Raw genomic sequence first — 21,001 nt, 5'->3', positions numbered from 1 at the left:
GGCCTGGAATTTAATAGCTGTACTCTTCCCCTGCTAGTTCAGCAGAGTTAATGCTAAAAGGCAGGCTGTGTTTGATAGTTGGAGGAGGGACTGTTTCCTAAGGATTCTAATCTCCCTTTTTCTCCAAGCCCTTTGGGATCCGCCATTGCACTGTTGTCTCGTATTTTGAGCCTTGGTCCTATGGGGCTCTCATTGGTGAGAACTTTAATGTTGCTTGTGAGTGCTTGTTGGGGGAAATGCTGTTGAGAGGTCACATTGGTGACTGCTACAACTTTGGAGCATGTGGGAGTTTTCTAAAGCATGGATCCAGTTTGAATGAGCGTTTAAAAGAACTTTCCCATTAAGAAAGTCTGAGTTCACAGAAAAGCAGTAAAAAGCATGCTACCTTAATCTTAGGGCGGTGGTTCTCAAACTGAATTCACCCCAGAACTTGCACTCCTGGACCTGGACACCCATTATAAAGCTACTTTTGAAAATATTAAAGGAGAATTTGCTCAATTTTAAGTTTTCCTCCTGAATTTATTTTTTTGTTGTTGCTGGGATTTTGTTTCTCTTATTCTTCCTCATAAACCTTTGACTCCTTGAACTTTTCTATTCCTGAACTTTTAAAATGCAGCATGTGAGCAAGAAAGACGCAGTGTCGGTAGCTCTTAGCTGGTGATGAAAGCCAGGCCAGTACAGTGTAGGCAGCTGCACTGAGCTCGCTCCATTCTTTTTCATGGTTGTTTTTGTTTTTGTTTTTAATAAAGGAATTACTTTCTTCGGAGTTACCTCCTTGGTTTAAAGCTTCGCTATCTTGTGGTTTATTTCTTGAAGAGAATCCCATCCTTTTTGTTTTCTGCAGAGTAGTCCATCCTTCAGGATTACGTGCATCTGTTTGAGATCCACTGCAACAAGGGGAAGCAGTCAGTTGTAGATCGTTGTGCTGTGTTTCATTTTTGCTTGTCGACTTCACTAATTGTAAGACCTTAGCACACGCTAACATTCACTGTGACTGCACCCAATCAGTATTCCTTAAGTGAAGCTCACCTGTCTCGGGCCACCGAGGCTCACTGCCTCCTACAGTCTGGGAGTGGTGTTTGTCCACATGAGCCCATGACTCCAGAGCCCTATCTGGAATTATCAACATAAATTTCTCTTTCATTTCCACAGTATCTCATTAAAGTTAATGAAATCAAGACCAAAAAGGGTGTGGACCTGCTGCAGAATCTCATAAAGTACTACCACGCACAGTGCAAGTAAGTGCAGTGTTAGTACCGACCAGCCCTTCCTTCCTTCACTCTTCTCAGTGCTCTTAATCGTTTTGTTCATTTAGTGGTGTAAAGATTTTTTTCTTCTGCTACATGAGTAAGAAATAATAATGCTGTCTTAAACCCTCAGTATTTTGTATAAATCAGTCGTAGTTCAAAATAGACACCTGTGTGATTACTCTGAAAAACTGTCTCCCTCATAACCATTAGTTAACCCTGACAGCTCTGGAGCGGGGCACCACATGAGCCCCTGTCACTGAGAAGCTATTGTGTTGGCCTGTCACTGAGAAGCTATTGTGTTGGCCTCCTAGCCCGTCTTACTGTCTCATTTACCCCATGTATCCCACCCAGAGTTGCTCGAGGGTTTTCATCATCTAAATTAAATGACGTTTAATGCTTTGGGCATTGTGAATGCTTAGCTCTGGATTTCTGTGAAATGGTGTTCTGGTTTTGTTTTGTTTATTTTGGTTTTGAGACAGGGGTCTCTATAGTCCCAGCTGACCTGGAACTTGCTATGTAGACCAGGCTGGCCTTGATCTCACAGAGATCTGCTTGCCTCTGCCTCCTGAGTACTGAGATTAAAGGTGTGAGCCACCACACCTGGCAAGGTAAGCCATGATGGACCCAGATTGTAGTTTGGACTAAAATTTTTCATCTTTATTTCTTTTTCTTTTTTTAATTTTTTAAAATTAATTTAAAAAAATTTTAAGTGTATCAGTGTTTTGTGTGAATGTATGAAGTGCAATGCACACAGAGGCCAGAAGAGGGCATCGGATCCCCCTCTGTGAGTCAGGCTGGAATGAGCAATGTTCTTGTGGTCAGTCCTTCCTCCTTTACTCCTTCCTGCTTTGCTGCTTCCCTGCTGTGAATGTTGACTGGCCTCCACCACAAATCTTGCTAGGTTCTGGGGTAGGGATCAAACAGAGTTTCTGTCTGGAATTCATTGTCTGGTACAAGAAGTCGGGTACCCGTGAGCTGTCAGACAGTGGACAGTGGGTGGTACCACAAGCACCAGGAGCAGGAGAGATGCCTTCAGAGAAGCCAAGGAGACAGTGTCTATGCCCTGAAGGAGGTTGTGGTGCATGGGGTTGGACATGGAAGGCAACCGGGCTTTGGCCACTGGAATCTGGTGCCAGAGATCAGCAGGGGAGCCTCCTTGTAAGAAAAGGCTGAGTTTCAGAGACCTCAGGTGACAGGACTGGTGATGCTGGAGCTCAGCAGTCAGTTGCTCATCGTTGGACCTAGGAAGGTGGGGAGATTTTCTTTCAGAAAATTTTCTTCTTTTACCTCAGTCCCTCTAGACCCTCTCTAGCACATGTTGACCGGCAAAGCATTTTCTAGTCACATTTTCATCCAAAAGATTTCTTCTGAGCACTTCAAGTTCCAGATGATTTTCAGCAGAAGCAGCTAACACTCAGCAGAAAATCTGCCCTGGTAATACCTCATATTAGTCATTGAGTTAGAGCGCTGTGGGGTGGCTGAGTTGAAATGGGGGGAGCGCTTTGACTGTGTCCACCTGCTCTCACTGCTGTTACCATGGCTGTTCCATCATTTGTTTTCTGAAACTCCTGCGTTTTGGTAATGGGCACAGAAAATGACTCTGGGACAAGAGGCTGTTATAATTTCTTCTGTTTGAAGGCATGTGTGTTACATTCAGTGACAGGTAATCAGAACTCATACTGCTGTTCACTTTCCAATTAATAGAACATTTAGATCTGTAGCACTTGTGTTGCTCATTGAGTTGAGAAACTGACCACATTTGGATGAGCATGCTGCAGTGCACATAGGATAATGTGCCCAAGGTCACAGATGTAGTGAAGCTTGGAGTCCAGATACACTCTTGATGCCTAAGTCCTTGCATTGCCGATAACCTAAGCCAACCACAGTAGAGAGGAAGGAAGAGGCGGGGAGAGAGGCCACTGCCTCATGAAGTGCTACAAAAGGTAGTGGTGCTCAGGCCCTCCCATCCCTGGCTGACATCCCTGTGACCCTGTGTAGCTAAAATTCCTTCTGGTGCAAATTAGGTTTGGTCCTTACGACAAACCGAGGTATGATTTCACCAAACTACAGTCTGAAAAACAAGTGAGTTTACTGGGCTTACATACAGAGCAGTGGGTGAGGGTTTACTTACAGGAGTGTGGGTGCTTCCCTCCTAAAGTCACACAGGAAAGTCTCCATCCAGGCATAGCAGAAAATGTTGAGAGAGCCTCCCTAGGATTTCCTCAACTTATATACCTTTAGCCCCTCCCCCCGTGTAACTTGGGCCAAGTGGTTGGTTGGGAGGTGTGGCTGACTCTCCCTGCCCCTCCTTTCTGGGAATGATAATAGTCAGCAAGCTTAGCCGTGATGGTCCTAGGCAAATAGGCGTCTGTCCATGGTCTGTCTATTGGAGGACAGTCTATGCAACACCCTCTCAAGAGGAATGAACATGGAGGAGGGCGTCCCCAGAGGGACAGTGTAGGCAGCGGTGACTTCTGAGTTATTGCCCGTGTTACTAATGACCACTGTCATTTTGTTCCTTCTGCACCTCACTATTCATTCTATTCCTGTTTCTTAAGGAAATGAAAATGGCCCTAAAGTGATTTCTTAAAGGAGCTCTCTCAGGCTTGTCCCCTTGGTCTAAACCTGGATCCTTTCATTTTGGTTCAAAACTTTGTTCCATTTTAGGAAAAAAATTAGGACATTTAAAGGAAATTAAAGGAAATAAAACAAAATATCTTAATTAATCTCTTCACTCGAGAGATTGCTATATTTGTTCTGTTTTGTCTACACTAGGATCATGCGGTAATGGAACGTTCTCTGTGTTCTGTGCGAGTGCTTGCTGCTTGTTTGAAGCACAGCTCTGTCCTGTAGACTCATGCAGTGATGGGAATGTGTGTTCTAGCTGTCGAGGATGGGTCGAGAAGAAGCAAGTCTCTAGAAATGACACAACAGGGCTGGAACCGAAACCTTTTGAAAGAAAATGGAGGGAGATAAAAGTGCAAAGACCGTCGGCCAGGACACTAAAGTTCTTTATTTTTTTAATAAAATATTTTATGTTATGTGTATGTATGTATTGCCTACATGTGTGTAGGTGCTCCCGTGTCATGCAATGCCCATGGAGGCCAGAAGATAGAATCAGCTCCCCTGGAACTGAAGTTACAGACAATTGTATGCTACCATGTGGGTACTAGGAATTGAACCCAGGTCCTCTGCCAGAGCAGTGCTCTTAACTGCTGAGACATCACTCCAGCCCTGACACTAAAGTTCATTAATTCTATACAGAGGAATTTAACTTGCATCCAGATAAGCAGAGATGGGAAACGGAATGCTAGAAAAAAGAGGATTTAAATCTCTTTTCCAGTTATGCAGTTAGCCAAAAAGCTCTCTTTCCTCCTGTTCCCTGTGGATAGAAGACGCTCTACAATAGTGTTCGCCTTACTTTAGAAAAGGTTTTCTGCTAAGGATGTCAACCCTCAAAAAAGTCAGTACTTGTCTAACTTCAGTAGTCACTCTAAAGGCCAGATCTGATAAGATGTAATCCTGACAGTGAGTGTGCCTGTAAAGACTCAAACATGCATGGCTCCTGAGGCGGACTGATGTTCCAGTCATGGCCCTGGAGCATCGACCTCGTTGTAGGCCCTGTGTGATGTGGAATGAGATGGTCCTCCTTTGTGGGGAGACCACAAGGCTGATAATTCTTACTCTGGAGAAATAATCTATGATCAGCACATGGCTAGAGAAATGTGCAGTACACCAAAGAGAATTCTGACCACCAGTGCCCCATAATTTCTCTAAACTGATGTTACAGGTGAGGCTCCCGAGTGGAATGTTCCACCCAAGACAAGGAATATCTTCACATGCTAGCCATGAGAATAGATTCAGCATCAGGCAGTCCTGGGTCCCGATCCCATCTCTAAACAGAACAAGTTGTACAGTCCCTCTGCCTGTGTGTGCTGTCTGCTAAACATATGAAAAGTGTGTGATGCAGACCTGGGCATGCAGTAAAGGCTCTTTGGTTGTTAGCTCTTGTTGCAATTAAAGGAAATAATGTGACCCTGTTATTTATGTGGTGCAGGATAGCATACAGCATTCCAGACCCTTGGTTCCATTGCTTTCAAGTCCTGTGCTCTGAGTAGGTGTTAGGACACAAAGATCTCCAGCCACTTGGAAGAACATTGAGCCTCATGCCTGCACCTCTGGATGTCCTGTGGCATCCAGTGGATTTCACTATTGCCAGGGACACAGGCTCGGCCACGAGGAATTGATCCCTGTGTGGATCAGAATTCACATTATGAAATGACTGTGTTTGGACTATAAGTATAATTTGTAGTGACTGTGATGTCTTCTGGCAGGTATCAAATAGTAGCCATCATTTCTTGTTGGTACGTCTTTATAAAACACTGAACTTAGTTTTACATTTATTTTGTGGAGACAAACAGAAGGGTAGGGACTAAGATTTCAGGTTTGGCACATGATTACATTCTTTACTGCTTGTAAATCACTGTTGTTTTCATTGTAGTTTCTTTCAGGATGGCTTGAAAACAGCTGATAAACTGAAACAGTACATTGAAAAACTGGCTGCTGACTTATATAATGTAAGTTCTCTATATAGCAAAGGTAGTTTAGCTTGTGATAAACATCAGTAAACTTGACACCTATATCAGAAGGGCATTAAGCAGAACAGGTCAAGTGATGTGTTTATGGGTCTCTTTTCTTCCTTAATACCTAGGTTATCCTGCCTTTTTTGTCTGATTTGTCTTTGAAATGGGCTCTTGCTGTATATAGCCTAGACTGCCTGAAACCCATGATCCTCTTGCCTTAACCTCTGGGGTGTTAGGATTGAAGGCCTGCACTGCAACATCCAGATAGGCTTTGCCTTTTTTTTTTTTTTTTTTTTTTTTTAAAGTCTTTTTGAGACAGAGTCTCCTGTAGCCCCAGCTGTCCTGGAACTCACTGTGTAGACCAGGCTGTCCTTGAACTCACAGAGATCTGCCTGCCTCTCCCTCCCGAGTGCTGGGATTAAAGGCATGTGCCACCATACCCAGCTATGGCTTTCCTTTTGTAATAATAAATAAAGGGCTGGAGAGATGATGCAATAGAAAGAGCATTGACTGTTCTTGCAGAGGACCTGGATTCAATTCCTAGAACCCACATGACAACTAGCAACCGTTCCTAACTCCAGTTCCAGGGGATCCCCAGCCCTTTTCCAACCACCATGGGCATTGCACAAAACAGGTGCACTTACATACACTCAAGCATTACACTCATACACATAAAAATAAAAATAATAAATGTTTTTAAAATTTTTTTGAAGAAGCCAGAGTGGTCTGCCTCCCTATTCCCTATTGGAAATTTGGATAATCCCTTCAGAGGATGGCATGATAAGACTAGGAGGTAGGAACTGGCTAGGCAGTTGGGGTAACAGGCAGTTAGGGTAAAAAAGACCCCAAAGAAATGTAGCCAGTTTCTTGGCTAAAAGTCAAAATGTCCTTGGGCCTCTTAGCAACATACTCTGTTCCAGAGGCCAAAAATGACAAAATGTCAAAAGTATTTGGGAGCTCGTATCTAAACCTTAAAAGATTTTAGGGTTACCTCTTCAGAGTGGGGAATGTTGGAGGGGAGGGAGTGAGAATGGATTTGATCAAAACACCTTATATGCATGTATGAGATTCTCAATAAAGTTTTTGTAAAAGTTAAAAAAAAAAAACTTTTCTAAGGGGAAAATATATGTAATAGATTTGGCAGAGTTGTAGCCTGTAAAGCACTTGGTTGGTGAGTATTAAAAGAAGATATATTTTTTAAGGTTTTTTAAAGCTTTTTATGTATTTAATGTGTATTGAGTGTGTTGTCTACATGTGTGTAAATGCACCTGTGCCATATACTTCCCAAAGAGATTAGAAGAGCTCTTGGATCCCCTGGAACTGGAGTTAGGGATGGTTGTCAGCCTCCATATTGGTGCTGGGAATTGAACCCTGGTCTTCTGCAAGAGCAGTCAGCGCTCTTAACTGCTGAGCCACCTCTCCAGCCCCCTTTTTTGTTTTTTGTTTTTTTAATGTATATGAGTGTATTGCCTGCATGTATGTGAGTGCACCTGTGTCGTGTAATGCCACGGAGGTCAGAAGAAGGCTTCGGATTCCCCTGGAACTGGAGTTAAGGACATTTTGTAGCTGCCATGTGGGTACTGGGAATTGAACCTGGGTCCTCTGCAAGAGCAGTCAGTGCTCTTAACTACTAAGCCATCTCCAGCCCCGAGTATATGTCTTTTTTAAAAAAGGTTGTAGAATTACAGGTAACAAATTGGGCATCCCTGATCCAAAGTGCTCTAAAACAGAAACTGAGGAGCAGCTAGCATGACACCACAGGCAACAGATTCCACACCTGACCTTATGTGATAGATGAAGCCAAAACATAGCTATGCTAAAATATATGCGTGTACATATGTACATCAAAGCTAGAAGCTGTTTCTAGTAGGAAATTGTCTTCAGCATGTCTGTTGAAGGTGTATGTGAAACAAATCAATTTCATATTTAGACGGGTTCATTGGGTGATCTTTATTTGTTGCTTAATAAGAAAGTCTGACATGATTGACTAATTTCAAAACTCACTGGCACTTTGTCAGGATAGGACTCTGCCTCTTATATAACACGTGAAGCACTCCGAAGGACTGTACTAGGAAATTTTTCGACAACTATAAAATTGAGTTGTTTAATGAGTAGTGTATTTGGATAATTTAACTTTACTCTTAAAAACTTAACTGACAATTAACAGAAATGAATTTTTCTCTCATAGATAAAACAGACCCAAGATGAAGAAAAGAAACAGCTAACTGCACTCCGAGACTTAATAAAGTCCTCACTGCAGCTTGATCAGAAAGAAGTAGGTGGTTTATATGTTCCCAGCAGGGCCAACAGTGTAAGTGAGGCTGCTTGTGATGGCCTTTGTATTTCTTAATCTGTGAAACAAGCACATTGATAGCTTCTTGTCAGGGTGGCTGTGGGGACAGATTGGGTATAAGCTACAAATGTGCACCTACAGTAATACCCAGGGTAGGAATGTGTCCCCTTGCCTCCTTCTGCATAAAATATCCCATTGGTCCTACAGTCTTCTATAACCCTAGATTTTGATGTTGCCTTTGAAGGACAGACTGTACTCCCCAGGCTCTGTGCTTCAGACCATTTCTGAAGCCAGAAACACTACGTTTCATTTTGCCAAGGAACTAAGAAAATACTTCCACAGAGAATCCTGTAGAAGCTCTGCCCTGGAATTAAAATTCAGTTGAGATGGCCCCTAGATCCTGAACAGTGGAATGCATGATAGATGTAGGTGAATGCATTCCTGATCCTTAGCTGTAGACACCGTTGGTGCAGGCGTTGCCAGCTGTGGGTCTGACACTGGACTAGATGCCAGGCTTTAGTGCCCTGCAACCAGGAGCTCATTCTCTAGCCAAATGACTTAGCAGAATGAATAGTCATGACTAAAACGCTGCCCTGCTGCTTAAGACACATTGCCAGAGAGAACCCCTGAAAGACGCAGAGGTGGGGGCCCCTGTATTCAGAGCCCTGTAAAACTTTGAGGCCAGGAAGGGTGGACAAGTGGGACATGGGTTTCTGAGACAAAAATTCGGGCCTGATTTTGGAGGACACTGGAAGTGTGCTCGGCAGCATGATTTCATCATGAGAGTGAATAGTCACTGTCATTGTTACATGGGAAGCAGTCACATGTGTCTGTTATGAAATTACTGTGGATGCAGTTTAAATTCAGTTAAGCTGCTTGATGCTTGCATAGAATGCACATTTATATTGTCATCTCCTTAGGATAGCTCACAACAATGACATTCTCACTTTAACTCCTAAAATTTCTAAAAGGCATTCATGAGTCCAAAGCAAAAATAAAGCACCTGCCCTCCTAGCCCACACCCCACCTCCAAGAAAAACACATGGGAGACCTGCAGTACCCATCCTTTCTGCAGCCTTATGAAGGTTTGTTTTGAGTGACTGTAAATGTACTTTTTATTCTCCAGATGAGTTTTTACGAACCCTTTGGAGTTTGGTAAAAGTCTGTTGCTCTTTAACTCTAGGTACTTGCTCTCCTATACAGTATGCTTGATTCCTAGGAACGTGTGTATATGGAGGTAAAATATGTACCCAGGCAGTCTCACGTGGTGACTGTGCCTGTGGTCAGCAGCCACAGACTGTTGCAGTAAATTTCTTAGTATCAGAGACTGAAGCACAGACCCTGTTCTCTGCTGACATCAGACCCCAAGAGAAATCATCTCCCTGAATGAGCCTCAGTGTAAAGGCAATAGAGACCCCAAGTAAAGATGGACAAGAGCAAATAACTGTCCAGAGAAAGTTGAAAGGATCTTCTTTTCTGGTGTGCACTTAACTATATCCTACCTTTGTTTATTACACAGCAGTTACAGCCTTCCTATGTAGGGGCATTCTCTTGAAAAAAACAAAGTCCTTTTGTTTTGCATAGATGCTAATGTATTATTCTTAGGCTAGCTAAAAAACAAAGTTCATGACAACAGTGTCTGCATGATGAAATGAATGTTGGGTGATTTATTTTTATCTCCACCCCACATTGATGAATGCATTTCCATTGGTACCATCGCCCAAGTATTTGACAAGAAAAGTTGACCTTTCCCAGCATGTGCATCCATTTCTAATGCTGTTCATCACCTCCTGTTGCAAACTAACTTTGCAAGTAATGATGCTGAGTGACAGATGAAATGTGAAGGAGAATATCCACCAGAGAGTTCTTGCCATAACCCCAGTGTTTGACAGGAGTGCAGAGTAACCTAAAAGAGAGAAATTAAAAGTGCCCAGCAGATCATCTAACCTTTAACCTCTTCGAGTTTTTAACATGGCTTCATTAAAGGAGGCCATCTTAGTTTTGTTTCCTGTTGCTGTGGCAAAAGCATCCTGGAGAAGGGTTATTTGGCTCACAGTTCCACATAGCAGTGTCATTGCAGGAACATCACGTCACGTCATTGGGAGCTTGAGCAGCTAGCATCACATCCACAGTCTAGAGCAGAGAGCAGCTCACTTTCTCTACTCTGAGAAATCCAAGATCCATGCCTCAGGCAGGTCTTTTCATTTTAATTAATGAGATCAAGATAGTTCCTACAGACATGGCCACAAGGCAGCTTGATCTAGACAATCCTTCATTGCAACTCCCTTCCCAGGTGATTTCCAAATTGTATCGAGCTGACAATTAAAAAGTTGTAAAGGAGACCAGTGGGGTGGCTCAGTGAGTAAAGCCCTTGCCCCAAGCCTGATGACCTGAGTTTGATCTCCTGAACCCCCATGATGGAAAAAGAGAACAGACTCCTATGAGTTGTCCTCTGACCTCAACACACACCTTACACACACACGCACACACACACACACACACACACACGGACGCACACACACACGCAAAATATAAATAAATTAATGTAAATATAAAGGAACTGTTAAAGAATTTTAGTTGTAAATGGGCTCCCCGGATTTTTGGAAAGCTCATTCTTTTTTCTTGTCAAAATCAAATTAAGTTTTTGTTGTATTTGGCAAATGTTCCATGAAATCATCTTTGCCTTTAATAATAGCCTAACCTCCTGAAAGAATTACTTTCTACACAGCTATTATTAGGGCTGTAAATATTCTGTTTTTAACAGTGATATCTGTAAGTCACATTTATAGGACACAGAATTATTTAAAAGCTCAAGTCACTGGCAGACTCTGAATAGCCCTTCACAGTTTGAAAGTTTGATCAATTCTGTGTTGCTCCTTCTCAATGTGCTTCATACCCAAAAATTTTGTAGTCTTAAATTAGCTGATACGGAGCAAATCTTTACTACCAACTACACTTTCCATTATAAATTTGAAGCTTCTGTGGTAGAGATTTAATTTTAAGATGGGAACAAAAAATTTATAAACCCATTAAATCAGTAAATGTGAATTGCATGCAGTTTAGAGAAATGTGACATTTTTACACCTTAATAATTATATTTACATGTCAGTGTAATTTCAGATACAGTAGTGATTTGTCTCTACTGCTAATAGGGAAGAAGAAGTTGAACTGAAAATCAATAAGGTAGATCCTTGTATAGTTTATATTTCCTGGCTAACCACATCAAATTCCCCAAAGGTTTAAAGTTCATTGTTTATTTTCAGTGTTACATATTTTTGCCCGAGCAAGTTTTTTGCATTTTTCTTTTGTGAATACATGGTTGATTTCTGTTAAGCTATCAATAAATTCAGAACTTGTTTCATTCTTCAGTTGTGTTTATGTTTTAAATTATAAATATTAGTAATTTTCCAGTATCTACTTTCTCAAATATAAAAGCCTCTTTTCATTTATTGGTGATATTCCACTAAGTAAGCAGAATGGCCATTATTTCTCAATGCAGTAATAATCATTGATTTACTTTTATAAATCTGTGAAACCTAGCTCATTTGGAGTTGTTTGTGCTAGACTTCTGAAACATGTTGCTTCTGTCCTGTTGGTTAATTAGGCCAAAGCCCAGAGTCCAGCCATCCCATTTACCTCTAAAAGTATATATTTCCCTCGTGTATGAGGAACCTTTTCAAACTCTTATTCACAGTTTAAGGTTATTTAGGCTGGTAGTAAATAAACTTGAGAACGGCTTCATGAGTCAGGCATGGTGGCGTACGCCTTTGACCCCAGCACTCCGGAGGCAGAGGCAAACAGATCTCTGTGAGTTCAAGGCCAACCTGGTCTACATAAAGTTTCTGGGCCTAACACCGGAGCTGTTTATTCCAGCCACACATCCCTAGCTCTATCCAACAATCCAGAAAATACAGGTCTGAGATGACTTAATGAACCAAATTACTATGCCATTGAAGGCCATGGCTCTGTTTAAAAGTGAACATTAGAGGCTAGAGAAATGGTTCCATGTGTAAAGGTACTTGCCACCAAGCCTGAAGACCTGAGTTTGAGCCCCAGTAGTCCTATGGTGGAATGAGAGTTGTTGTTTTCTGACTTCTGGGATAGACACACACAAAAAAATTTGTTAAAAAATAAATAAATAGGCTGGAGAGATGGCTCAATGGTTAGGAACAGTGGTGGTTCTTGCAGAAGACCCGGGTTTGAATCCCAGCACCCACATGGCAGCTAACAACTATCCGTAACTCCAGTCCCAGGGGATCCAACAGCCTCTTCTGTCTTCCTCAGGCATTGTACAACATGGGTGCACTAACCTACACGCAGGCAATACATGCATACACATAAAATAAAATAATTTTTTTTAAAGTTTAAAAAGTAAACATTAGGAAATTTTGCAGGAGCTTTCTAGAGCTTGGTCCATTACCACACCCCTCCTCCACGTGATCAGATTTGTCCAATTTTCTGGAAGGAATCAGACCTGTTGAAGAGCAAACTTCCTTAGATTAAAAAGTGCCTGACAGCCAAGCTTGGTGGGGCAGGCTTTTAATCCCAGCACAGGAGGCAGAAACAGGCAGATCTCTGTGAGATTAAGACCAGTCTGGTGTACATAGCAAGTTTCAGGCCAGCTGGGGCTACAGGGAGACAGTGTCTCAAAAAACAGTAGTGACTGACATTTACAACATCTTTCATAGGAGTCAGCTTGCCTGGTAAAGCCTACTGTCAGTTCTCAGTTACCTGCATGAGAGAGCAGGACAGTGACTGGTCAGAGTATGAGCAGCTAGCACAAAGTTTGGACTGTCTCATATTCAGGGTCCCAGCCCTCAAGAGGTATTTGGGACATGTTTGAGCACAGGATTTGATCACCTATAGAATAGCTTTACAAAGGTACATTGTCCTACCAGTTTTCCTTCCTGTTACTAATGTTAATTTGCATCACTGAGCACATACTGCCTAACAAAAAGTGATCCTTAATAACCAATAAGCTGTAACTGGCTGTCAGCCTGTGCTTGGTACGAGCCATTGGTAAATAACCAGAGGCTAGTGGCTCTTTCCTTCAGCACCATCAAATTTTAGGTGCTTCTTATGAACTGGACTTTTTTCTTTGGGGGCTTGGGAGATGGTTCAGGGGATAAAATGTGTGCTGCACAATCATGAGGACCTGAGTTTGAATCCCCAGCTCCCACATAAAAATCCAAGCATGGCAGTGCATGCCTGTAATCACTGAGTAGGTGGAGACAGCAGGATCCCCAGGGCTTGCTAGCTGACTGCTCTGGCCAGGTTCAGTGAAAGACTGCTCAAAACACAAGGAGGAGAGCAGTGGAAGGCACCTATCATTGACCCATAGCCTTCATACATGCATGTACTTGCACACATTTGCATGCATGTGTGTGCATGAACACACACACACGGAGTTCTCTTGGATTGGAAAGTGAGAATACAGAGGAACTCACAATTTGTGGCTCTCAGATTTTCTGAGTGATCATTTTGGTTGTACTGAGCATGGCTCCCTGAGCTCTCGCTTTTGAGGTTGTCTGCTTTATCTGAGGAAATGTCCATCTTATTTTCTGCTAATACATTCATTTTCTTACTAAACTTGACCTAAAATAACAAAATTCAATAAAGAGATACCTTACTGTTTCATCATCCAAAGTTTATCATGATTCTAAAGGTTTGTGTGGGTTTTCTGATACATCTTTATAATGATATTTCTCTGTATATTATATAAACTGCTTAAATATGGATGATTAATGTTTTAACACAATTAATTATATTTTCAAATGCTCTGCTTTCTTTTCTGTTGCTTTTGCCCTTCCTGATCGAAGTCTAGGAGAGTAAGTTCACACTTTTTGTGCAAATGTATTGTTTTACTTGAATGTCTAGAGGTCCATGTTCTTCCTTTTTACACATGATTCATTGCATCTTCACAGTGTGATAATTGTTTCTAGTCATGCTGTTCTTAGACACTGTGGTTAGGCACCAGTGAGGTGCCAAAGTGAAAGCAAGCTTGTCTGCATCTGCTGCTGGCCTGGCCCCGTGCACTGCTTTCACGACATCATTTCTCATGCCACAGAGCCATAGTTTCAAACAAAGTGCTGACATAGGCATGTTTTACAGAGCACTGTATGCAGAGTATTCCTTACCTGAAATGCTGGAGACCAAGAGCTTCTGGATTTGTCATTAGAATTCTAGGATGCTTGCCGAGTTCGCCAATTGAACATCCCTCATCCAAAACTCAGAGATCTAAAGTGCTCTCACATCCAGAGCTCATCACCTCAACACTGAAAAGTTTTCAGAATTCAGGTTTTTAAATTATAGATGCCCAGTGTGTAGTCAGTTATGTACCAAGAATTATATACTAATTGTCGATGCCCTGCTCAGAAAGTTTCTTCTTAATGTTTAGAGGATGTTATCAGAATGTGTAAGGAAAAGGGTGCCCCAAGGGTAAAGCTCCATCAGCTTGCTGTACCCTGCTCTGCTCCCATCCACCCTTTCCACTGCTTCCCATGTTTACCTCTGCTGCAGGTAGTAGCTGGCTTGAGTCACAGCACCATCTCCTGTGTGTCTGAATTGAATTCAGAGTAGAACTGGGTTCTGAGCTAGAGATAGGAGATCTGAGCCATCAGCTCTGCCGGAGTCTTGCTTTGTGAGTCTGGCAAGTGTCCACATGTCCTATTTCCTCTGCTAAAATAAAAGTGAGGTCTTCACAGATCTCAAAGATCCATAATTCTCTTAGACTCAGACCCATGGGCAAATGACAGAAGAGTCAGAGGTTCAAGAACAGTCTCCAGCATTTCCTAGCCTGTGATTTCCGTTTTTCAGGACTCTCAGAGCCGGCAAGGCGGGTACAGCATGCATCAGCTCCAGGGCAACAAGGAGTACGGCAGTGAGAAGAAAGGATACCTACTGAAGAAAAGTGACGGGTAAGTGTGAGTCCTGTCCAGCCCAGTGTGTCACCAGTATAGTGACAGGTAGAACGAGTGAGCCTTGTCCAGCCCAGTACATCACCAGCATGCCCACTGCCCACTCAATTGTGAAAATGTACTTGGAGGATTCCTTGATAGTTTTTAGATAGTCAGTCAAACCTGCTGTCTTTCACAGAAGCAGTGATTGTCCTGCAGCCCCTACATGGCACCTGTGGCTAGCAACCTGCACTTCTAGGATGTCAAGAACTGAGAAGCCCAGATCTGCTTTTATCATTGCTGTGTTCTCTACTTGAGATGTCGACCTGGCTATCTTAACCCTCTTATCACATCCAGTCTGGCACATACCTTCCTTTTCTCAGTAAAAGTAATACATATCTTGCTGTCCCAGTTACTCCCACTGTCATCTTTCCCAGATTGCTGTGGTAACCTAACTGCTCTGTCACTCCACACCTGTCCCTCTCCACCTCACCACTGCAAAGCACTCACTGGTCTTCTCAAAATCATGAAGCATGAATGTGTGTTACGACACACACCTGTAATCCCAGTATTTAGGAAACTGAGGCAGGAGGATCAGAAGTTTGAGATCAGCCTGAGCAACTTATCAAGATGCTGTTTGAAAAGCATTTAAAGCACATGATAATCATTCCCCTGCTTCTATTACTCCAGGGCTTCTCCCAGCCCAGAGTGCTTTCCCAGCTTGCCTTCAGGCCCCTCTTGTGCTGACGCCTTCTCTGGTACTGCCTTACTGACCTTCTTTTTGTTCCTTGAAAAAGTGATTCTACTTCAAGGAAGTAGAACCTAGCACAGGACAATCTTGATATTCCCTGTACCGGTTGTCCTCCTTGGTAAGAGAGCTGCTTATTTTCTGACTACTGTGGATTTGTGCTCTTGGGCTCATATGTTGAAATTTAAATATTTTAAAATTTTTTCCATCATTCTATCCATGTATCCAAATAAGTATCTTTTTAGTTAATTTATTTCTATTTGTGTGTATGTGTGTGTGTGTCTGTGTGTGTGTAAGTGTGTAAGTGCAGGTGCCCACAGCAGTCAGAGGTGTTAGATCCCCTAGGAGCTAGAGTTACAGGTGATTGTAAGCCACCTGCTGTGGTTACTGGGAATTGAACTCCAGTCCTCTGGATGAGCAGTATGTACTCTTAACCACTGAGCCATCTCTCCAGCCCCAAATAAGTTATCTTTTGAAAATCCTGTGTGTCCTCTCACTCTCCAAGGCACTGGGGATAGACCATTGAGCAAGAGGAGGTCCTTACCCTGATTAGTTTATGCTCTGATGAAGGAAATAGACCAAAAACTTAAATCTTGGTAGGTGAGAAAATCATCTCTGTGCACTGTGGGAAGGGTAAAAGAAGGCAGGAGACACAGTAATATGGGGGCTGGAGGTGTTCTTGCTGCCATACTGGAGGTAGGGAAGGTTTTACTGAGGTGACTTGAGCAGAGCCCTGAAGTGTGAGGGAACAAACCTTTAGGATAGCCAAGAGGAGAGGGAGCAACTAGGAGCACATTTCCCATTGTGGTAGATACCCAGGAGTTTAGCATTACTGCAGTAAAGGAATCCAGGGTGTCACGAGACAAGGTCAGAGGGGCTGGGAGTCAAACCATGAGGAGCTTTGGATGCTCCCGAGTCAGATTAGTCATCAGAGGGCTTTGAGCAGAGGAGTGGCACATTCTGGCATGTTTTGAAAGACTCTTCCTGGCTGCTGTGTAAGAGCAGAAGCAGAGGGGACTAGTTAGGTTGCTAAGGAAACCCATACACAAGGTGATAGTAGAGCTGAAGGAACGGTTGGAGTGGTGAAAAGTGGTCACACACTGAATCATGAAGGCAGGGCCAATGGGGTGTGCTGATGGGGGTGTAAAGTAAGAAATAACCTCGCATGGCCTGAGTTGACCAGCTGAGTAACCATCTTTAACTTAAACTCAGCTTTAAGTTGAGCTCCCATTCTCCACTGATAATGGTGACCAAATCTCACCCAAGCTGTATGAGGTCAAGAGTGCATGGAGTTCTACTTTTCCTGCAGGAAGGCTGTGGTCTAGGGGCCCGTTCGTTTCCTCTTCATGTGTCTCACAGACACCTCTGGGGAAGGTGCCAACCTTTTATTCTTCAAGAAAAGTTAATGTGTTACTTTGTGAGCCTCAGTGCACTTTTACATATCTTTTGTAGCAAATATATAGTACAGTCATATTTTTAGTACTGTTCACCTGAAATCCCAGTGATTCTCCTAGAAATGAGTTGCCTAATATAAGTGGTTAATACCTGCATGCCTGTGGAAGGTCAGAAGTCTTTTCATAAGTATTGCTTATTTAGACCCAGAAATCATCTCTGTGAGCACCGTCGTATTTCCAGACACCTCTTCTCATCTCCTCACACCCTTTAAAAGATTAACTTGACTGGGATCACAGTAAGTGCAAGAGCCCCAATTTCAACCTGAGCCTTCTGACTTGCATCAGATGTCTCCTCTCATACTTCAGAAGGGCCACTGTGGGCATAGTCCAAACATAAAGTGGCATAAACTTGCCCCAACTCCTCTTCCTTTTGGTCTTTTTTTTCTTTACACCTTTTGCACACATACATCAAACCCTCCAGCATCCAAAGTAGTCTGCTAGATGCTAGAAGGTTAAAAAGTAAGGGAAATGCAGCCTTTCCCCTCACATGACCTGCTGTGTGTTGGTAAGAGATAAAGAATGATGGCAGGGACGTGACTCAGTGGTCGAGTGCGCATGCACGGCCTTAGGTTCAATTCCTGAAGGAACGAGAAGGAAAAGAAAAAGCCTTTTAGAGTTGAAAAATAGGAAAGCAGGTGTTCCCACCTTCATCGTTACAGGAGAACAGTGAATAATGGTAACCCAGAGTTGCTTTTGATGGCTTCCAGGGAAGAGAAAATACTGCAGTCCTTCTCCGTGAAGACAGAATTCTTGGTTAACAGTAGGTGCTAGTGTACTGTGTGATTCTTTTTACAAGGCTCATTTGCGTATTTTCTGACCCAAATTTTGAAATACTCCTTATTACTTAAAGATTGTTATAAAATTTGAAAAGCAATTTAAAATTTTATATAACTTAAAATTGTTGTGGTTCAAGGTCACTAAGAGGCAGCGGATCAGCTGCTTTATATGTATTATCCAAAAAATTCCAGAAGGTGGCCAGTATTATCTTCATGATACAGATAGTCTCTGAGAGGTCAGATAACATGAGCAAAGTCACATAACTTTGCTGGAAGTCAGCCGAGTGATGGCATAAGGACAAACTGCCCACGTGTGCCAACAGCATCAGAACTGATTTAGTTGTATAAGGCCCATTTCTAAGAAGAAAGTGCTGTCAGAGTGTTCACAGTGATCAGGTGCTGCTGTTCTCACCTGTGCAGAGAGCAGGGCACCTGAGTTTTTCTCCTTCCTCTGGTGACTTGGAAGCAGTTCATTGGCAATCCTATCAACTAGAAAGATGAGGGCTTTGTCTTAATTTTCTTTCTGTGCAAGAGAATATAGGTTTTTGTTTTGTGTTGTATTTTGTGTGTGTATTTTTCATACACATGAGCAAGAAAAGCTAATAAATTCAGTAAAATGAATCAACCTAATAGGACCCTTTCCTCCAGGGTTGCAGTTTATTCTTGGTGGAGGAGGGTGACAGTGCCTAGGAGTGCCTCATCCGTCCATCTTAACAGGCTCTTGAGACAGTAAGATGAGATACAAAACTTGCTAGAGCTGATTATATGAACCAAATGGATGTATCATTGACAGATAGTACCTGTAATCAAACTTGTTCCTAGTCAGTAGTTCCAGAAAGAAGTATTTATGATTTAGCTGTGATTTGAGGACAATCTCTGAGTTCCTGGTTCTGAATTACCTCCTCAGGAGATGTGTACTCTGTATATAATGTGTGCCATTTGCATCCGGTCAAGTGGCGTATTAGTAATTTTTCTGTTGCTGACAGAACACTAGCACCAAGGCACCTTATAGACAGAAGAGTTTATTTGGCTTACAGTTTCAGAGGGATAAGAGCCCCTCATGGCAGGAGGCAGCCAAAGCAAAAAGCTGAGCGCTCATATCTTTAAGTGTACAGAGGAAGCAGAGAGAGAAACTCAAAATGAGACATGGCTATGCACTCCCAAAGCCTGCCCCCAGTGACAGGCTTCCTCCACCAAGACCTCTCAAACCTAAATATCTGCAGAGTGCTACAAACTGGGGCGAGTACTTGGAGCCTGTGGGAGACACTTCGGTTCAAACTGCCACATTCTACTCCCTGGCCCCCATAAGCTCATGCATTTATGTCACCTTTAAAAGTCCCCATAGTCTTTTAACAATCTCAGCAGTATTCAGAATTCCAATGTCCAAAGTCTCTTGAGTCGCAATGCACTCTATTAACTGTAAGTCCCTACAGGATGAAAAATCCAAGCATATACTTCTAGCATATGGTGGAGCTGAATGTACATTCCCTCCGAAAGGGAGGAATCGGGGCACAGTGAGGAAATACTGGAGTGAAGCAAGACTGAAAAGCAGCAGGGCAGAAACCAAATCCAGTAGCTTCAGGTCCAGTGTCTTGGACTTTACTTCTGAAGGGCTTAGATGACTCAGCCCCTCCAGCTTTGCTGCCTGCATCATACATTTCTCTCTTGGGCTGGTTCTACTCCCTTTATGCAGATCTTCTTGGCAGACATCTCATATCTCTGTTGTCTCCAGTATCTTGGGGTCTCTGCTACCAACCAGGCTTTCCCTTCATAGCTTCATGCAGTGGCCTATTGGGGCCTTGTTTATGGCAGGGACGCCCTACCATCCACGCCTGGCCTCAGAAGCTCTCTGAAACTAAAGAAGAACCAACAGCCCCCTCACTCTTGTGTCTTTCATTCCTCTAAAGCTACTGCAACTTTGCCTGACAGCCAGGGTTGGACCTTGGCCTCTTCAACACATTACCATCAGCTTTTTGCATATTGTTGTTTTCTAGAAGCAAAAAATCCCTTAGACTTTCTCCTTTTACAAGCTGGGAGCTTAGCTGGGTGGGACCTTGCTCTGCAGGCAGTCTCTCTATTGTTCAAGTAGAAATATAGAAACCTCTCCTTAATGGCTCTAGCCTCCTTAGCAAAGAGATCCTCTCTTCCAACACACACTGTGGCTGCCACATTAAACTTCCTAGCCTTCGTTTCCTCTCCAAATGGTACGTTTTGTTTCTGCCCCTCTTACTTTTTTCATTGTAGATTGGCATGATACTCACCATTAATGACTATGCCACCAGTCAACATTAGGCTACCTTGAAATTTCTACCACCAAAGGAATTAGTGCATTACTTTTCAATTTTCCCAGAGGCAAGGTCTTGGGCTGCACATAGAAGACAGCCAGAGTCCTAGTCAAAATACCCAATTGTTCATTCCTTGCTCCCCTCTGGAACTGCAGTCTCCAAAAACCCACATGGTCAGGTTCTTCACAGCAACAGTCTGCTCTCTGGTACCATCTTCTATAGCAGTTACTTTTCTGTTGTTGTGATAAAACACCGTAACCAGGGCCACTTATAGAAGGAGGAGTTTATTGGACTTAATGTTCCAGAGGCTTGAGTTCACCATGGCCAGGGAGGCATGCCAGGAGGCAGAGCTGAGCACTCACATCTTCAAGCATGTGTTGGAAGCAGAGAGAGAAACACCAGAAGTGGGCAAGACTGTGTGCTCTGAAAGTCCACCTGTGCGTGCTTCCTCCAGCAAGCCCTACCTCTTAAACATCTGCAGCAGCACCAGCACCTAGGACCAGGTTTTCAAATACTTGGAGCCTACGGGGGGCATTCCTCCTTCAAACCACCACAAATGGTGTTGGATTTTCACTTCCCCCTGCGCAGCATCCCTCTGTGTGGCATGCTTTGGAGCAAACTGCTGCTAGTAGTTAATACACAAGACAGTGTTGTCTACATGGGATGTTTTTGTTTTTTTAATCATTTAATCTTTCTTAAAAGATTTGCTTAAGGCC

The 21,001-nt window shown here is 42.9% G+C and overlaps 1 protein-coding gene across 10 annotated transcripts in view; it reads left to right on the top strand.

Annotated features, from left to right (window-relative positions):
- The window catches only part of Asap1 (ArfGAP with SH3 domain, ankyrin repeat and PH domain 1), a 349,085-nt gene that overhangs the window by 252,357 nt on the left and 75,727 nt on the right, over nucleotides 1–21,001 (top strand). For 4 of the 10 annotated variants that reach the window (XM_008845480.3, XM_008845487.3, XM_008845488.3 and 1 more), the window contains 5 exons: nucleotides 1,153–1,238; nucleotides 5,752–5,827; nucleotides 8,022–8,144; nucleotides 13,946–13,954; nucleotides 14,943–15,043. In XM_008845480.3, coding sequence (XP_008843702.1) covers nucleotides 1,153–1,238; nucleotides 5,752–5,827; nucleotides 8,022–8,144; nucleotides 13,946–13,954; nucleotides 14,943–15,043 — 395 coding nt within the window. The remainder of the gene's footprint in view (nucleotides 1–1,152; nucleotides 1,239–5,751; nucleotides 5,828–8,021; nucleotides 8,145–13,945; nucleotides 13,955–14,942; nucleotides 15,044–21,001) is intronic. The other 6 variants (XM_008845489.3, XM_008845483.3, XM_008845484.3 and 3 more) reach the window with 2 other exon arrangements.

This window comes from Nannospalax galili, unplaced genomic scaffold (assembly GCF_000622305.1).
Source record: "Nannospalax galili isolate Female #2095 unplaced genomic scaffold, S.galili_v1.0 scaffold380, whole genome shotgun sequence".
Classification (NCBI taxonomy): Eukaryota; Metazoa; Chordata; class Mammalia; order Rodentia; family Spalacidae; genus Nannospalax; species Nannospalax galili.
The sequence above is the reverse complement of the archived record's forward strand: the minus strand, read 5'-3'. Positions and strand labels throughout refer to the sequence as shown.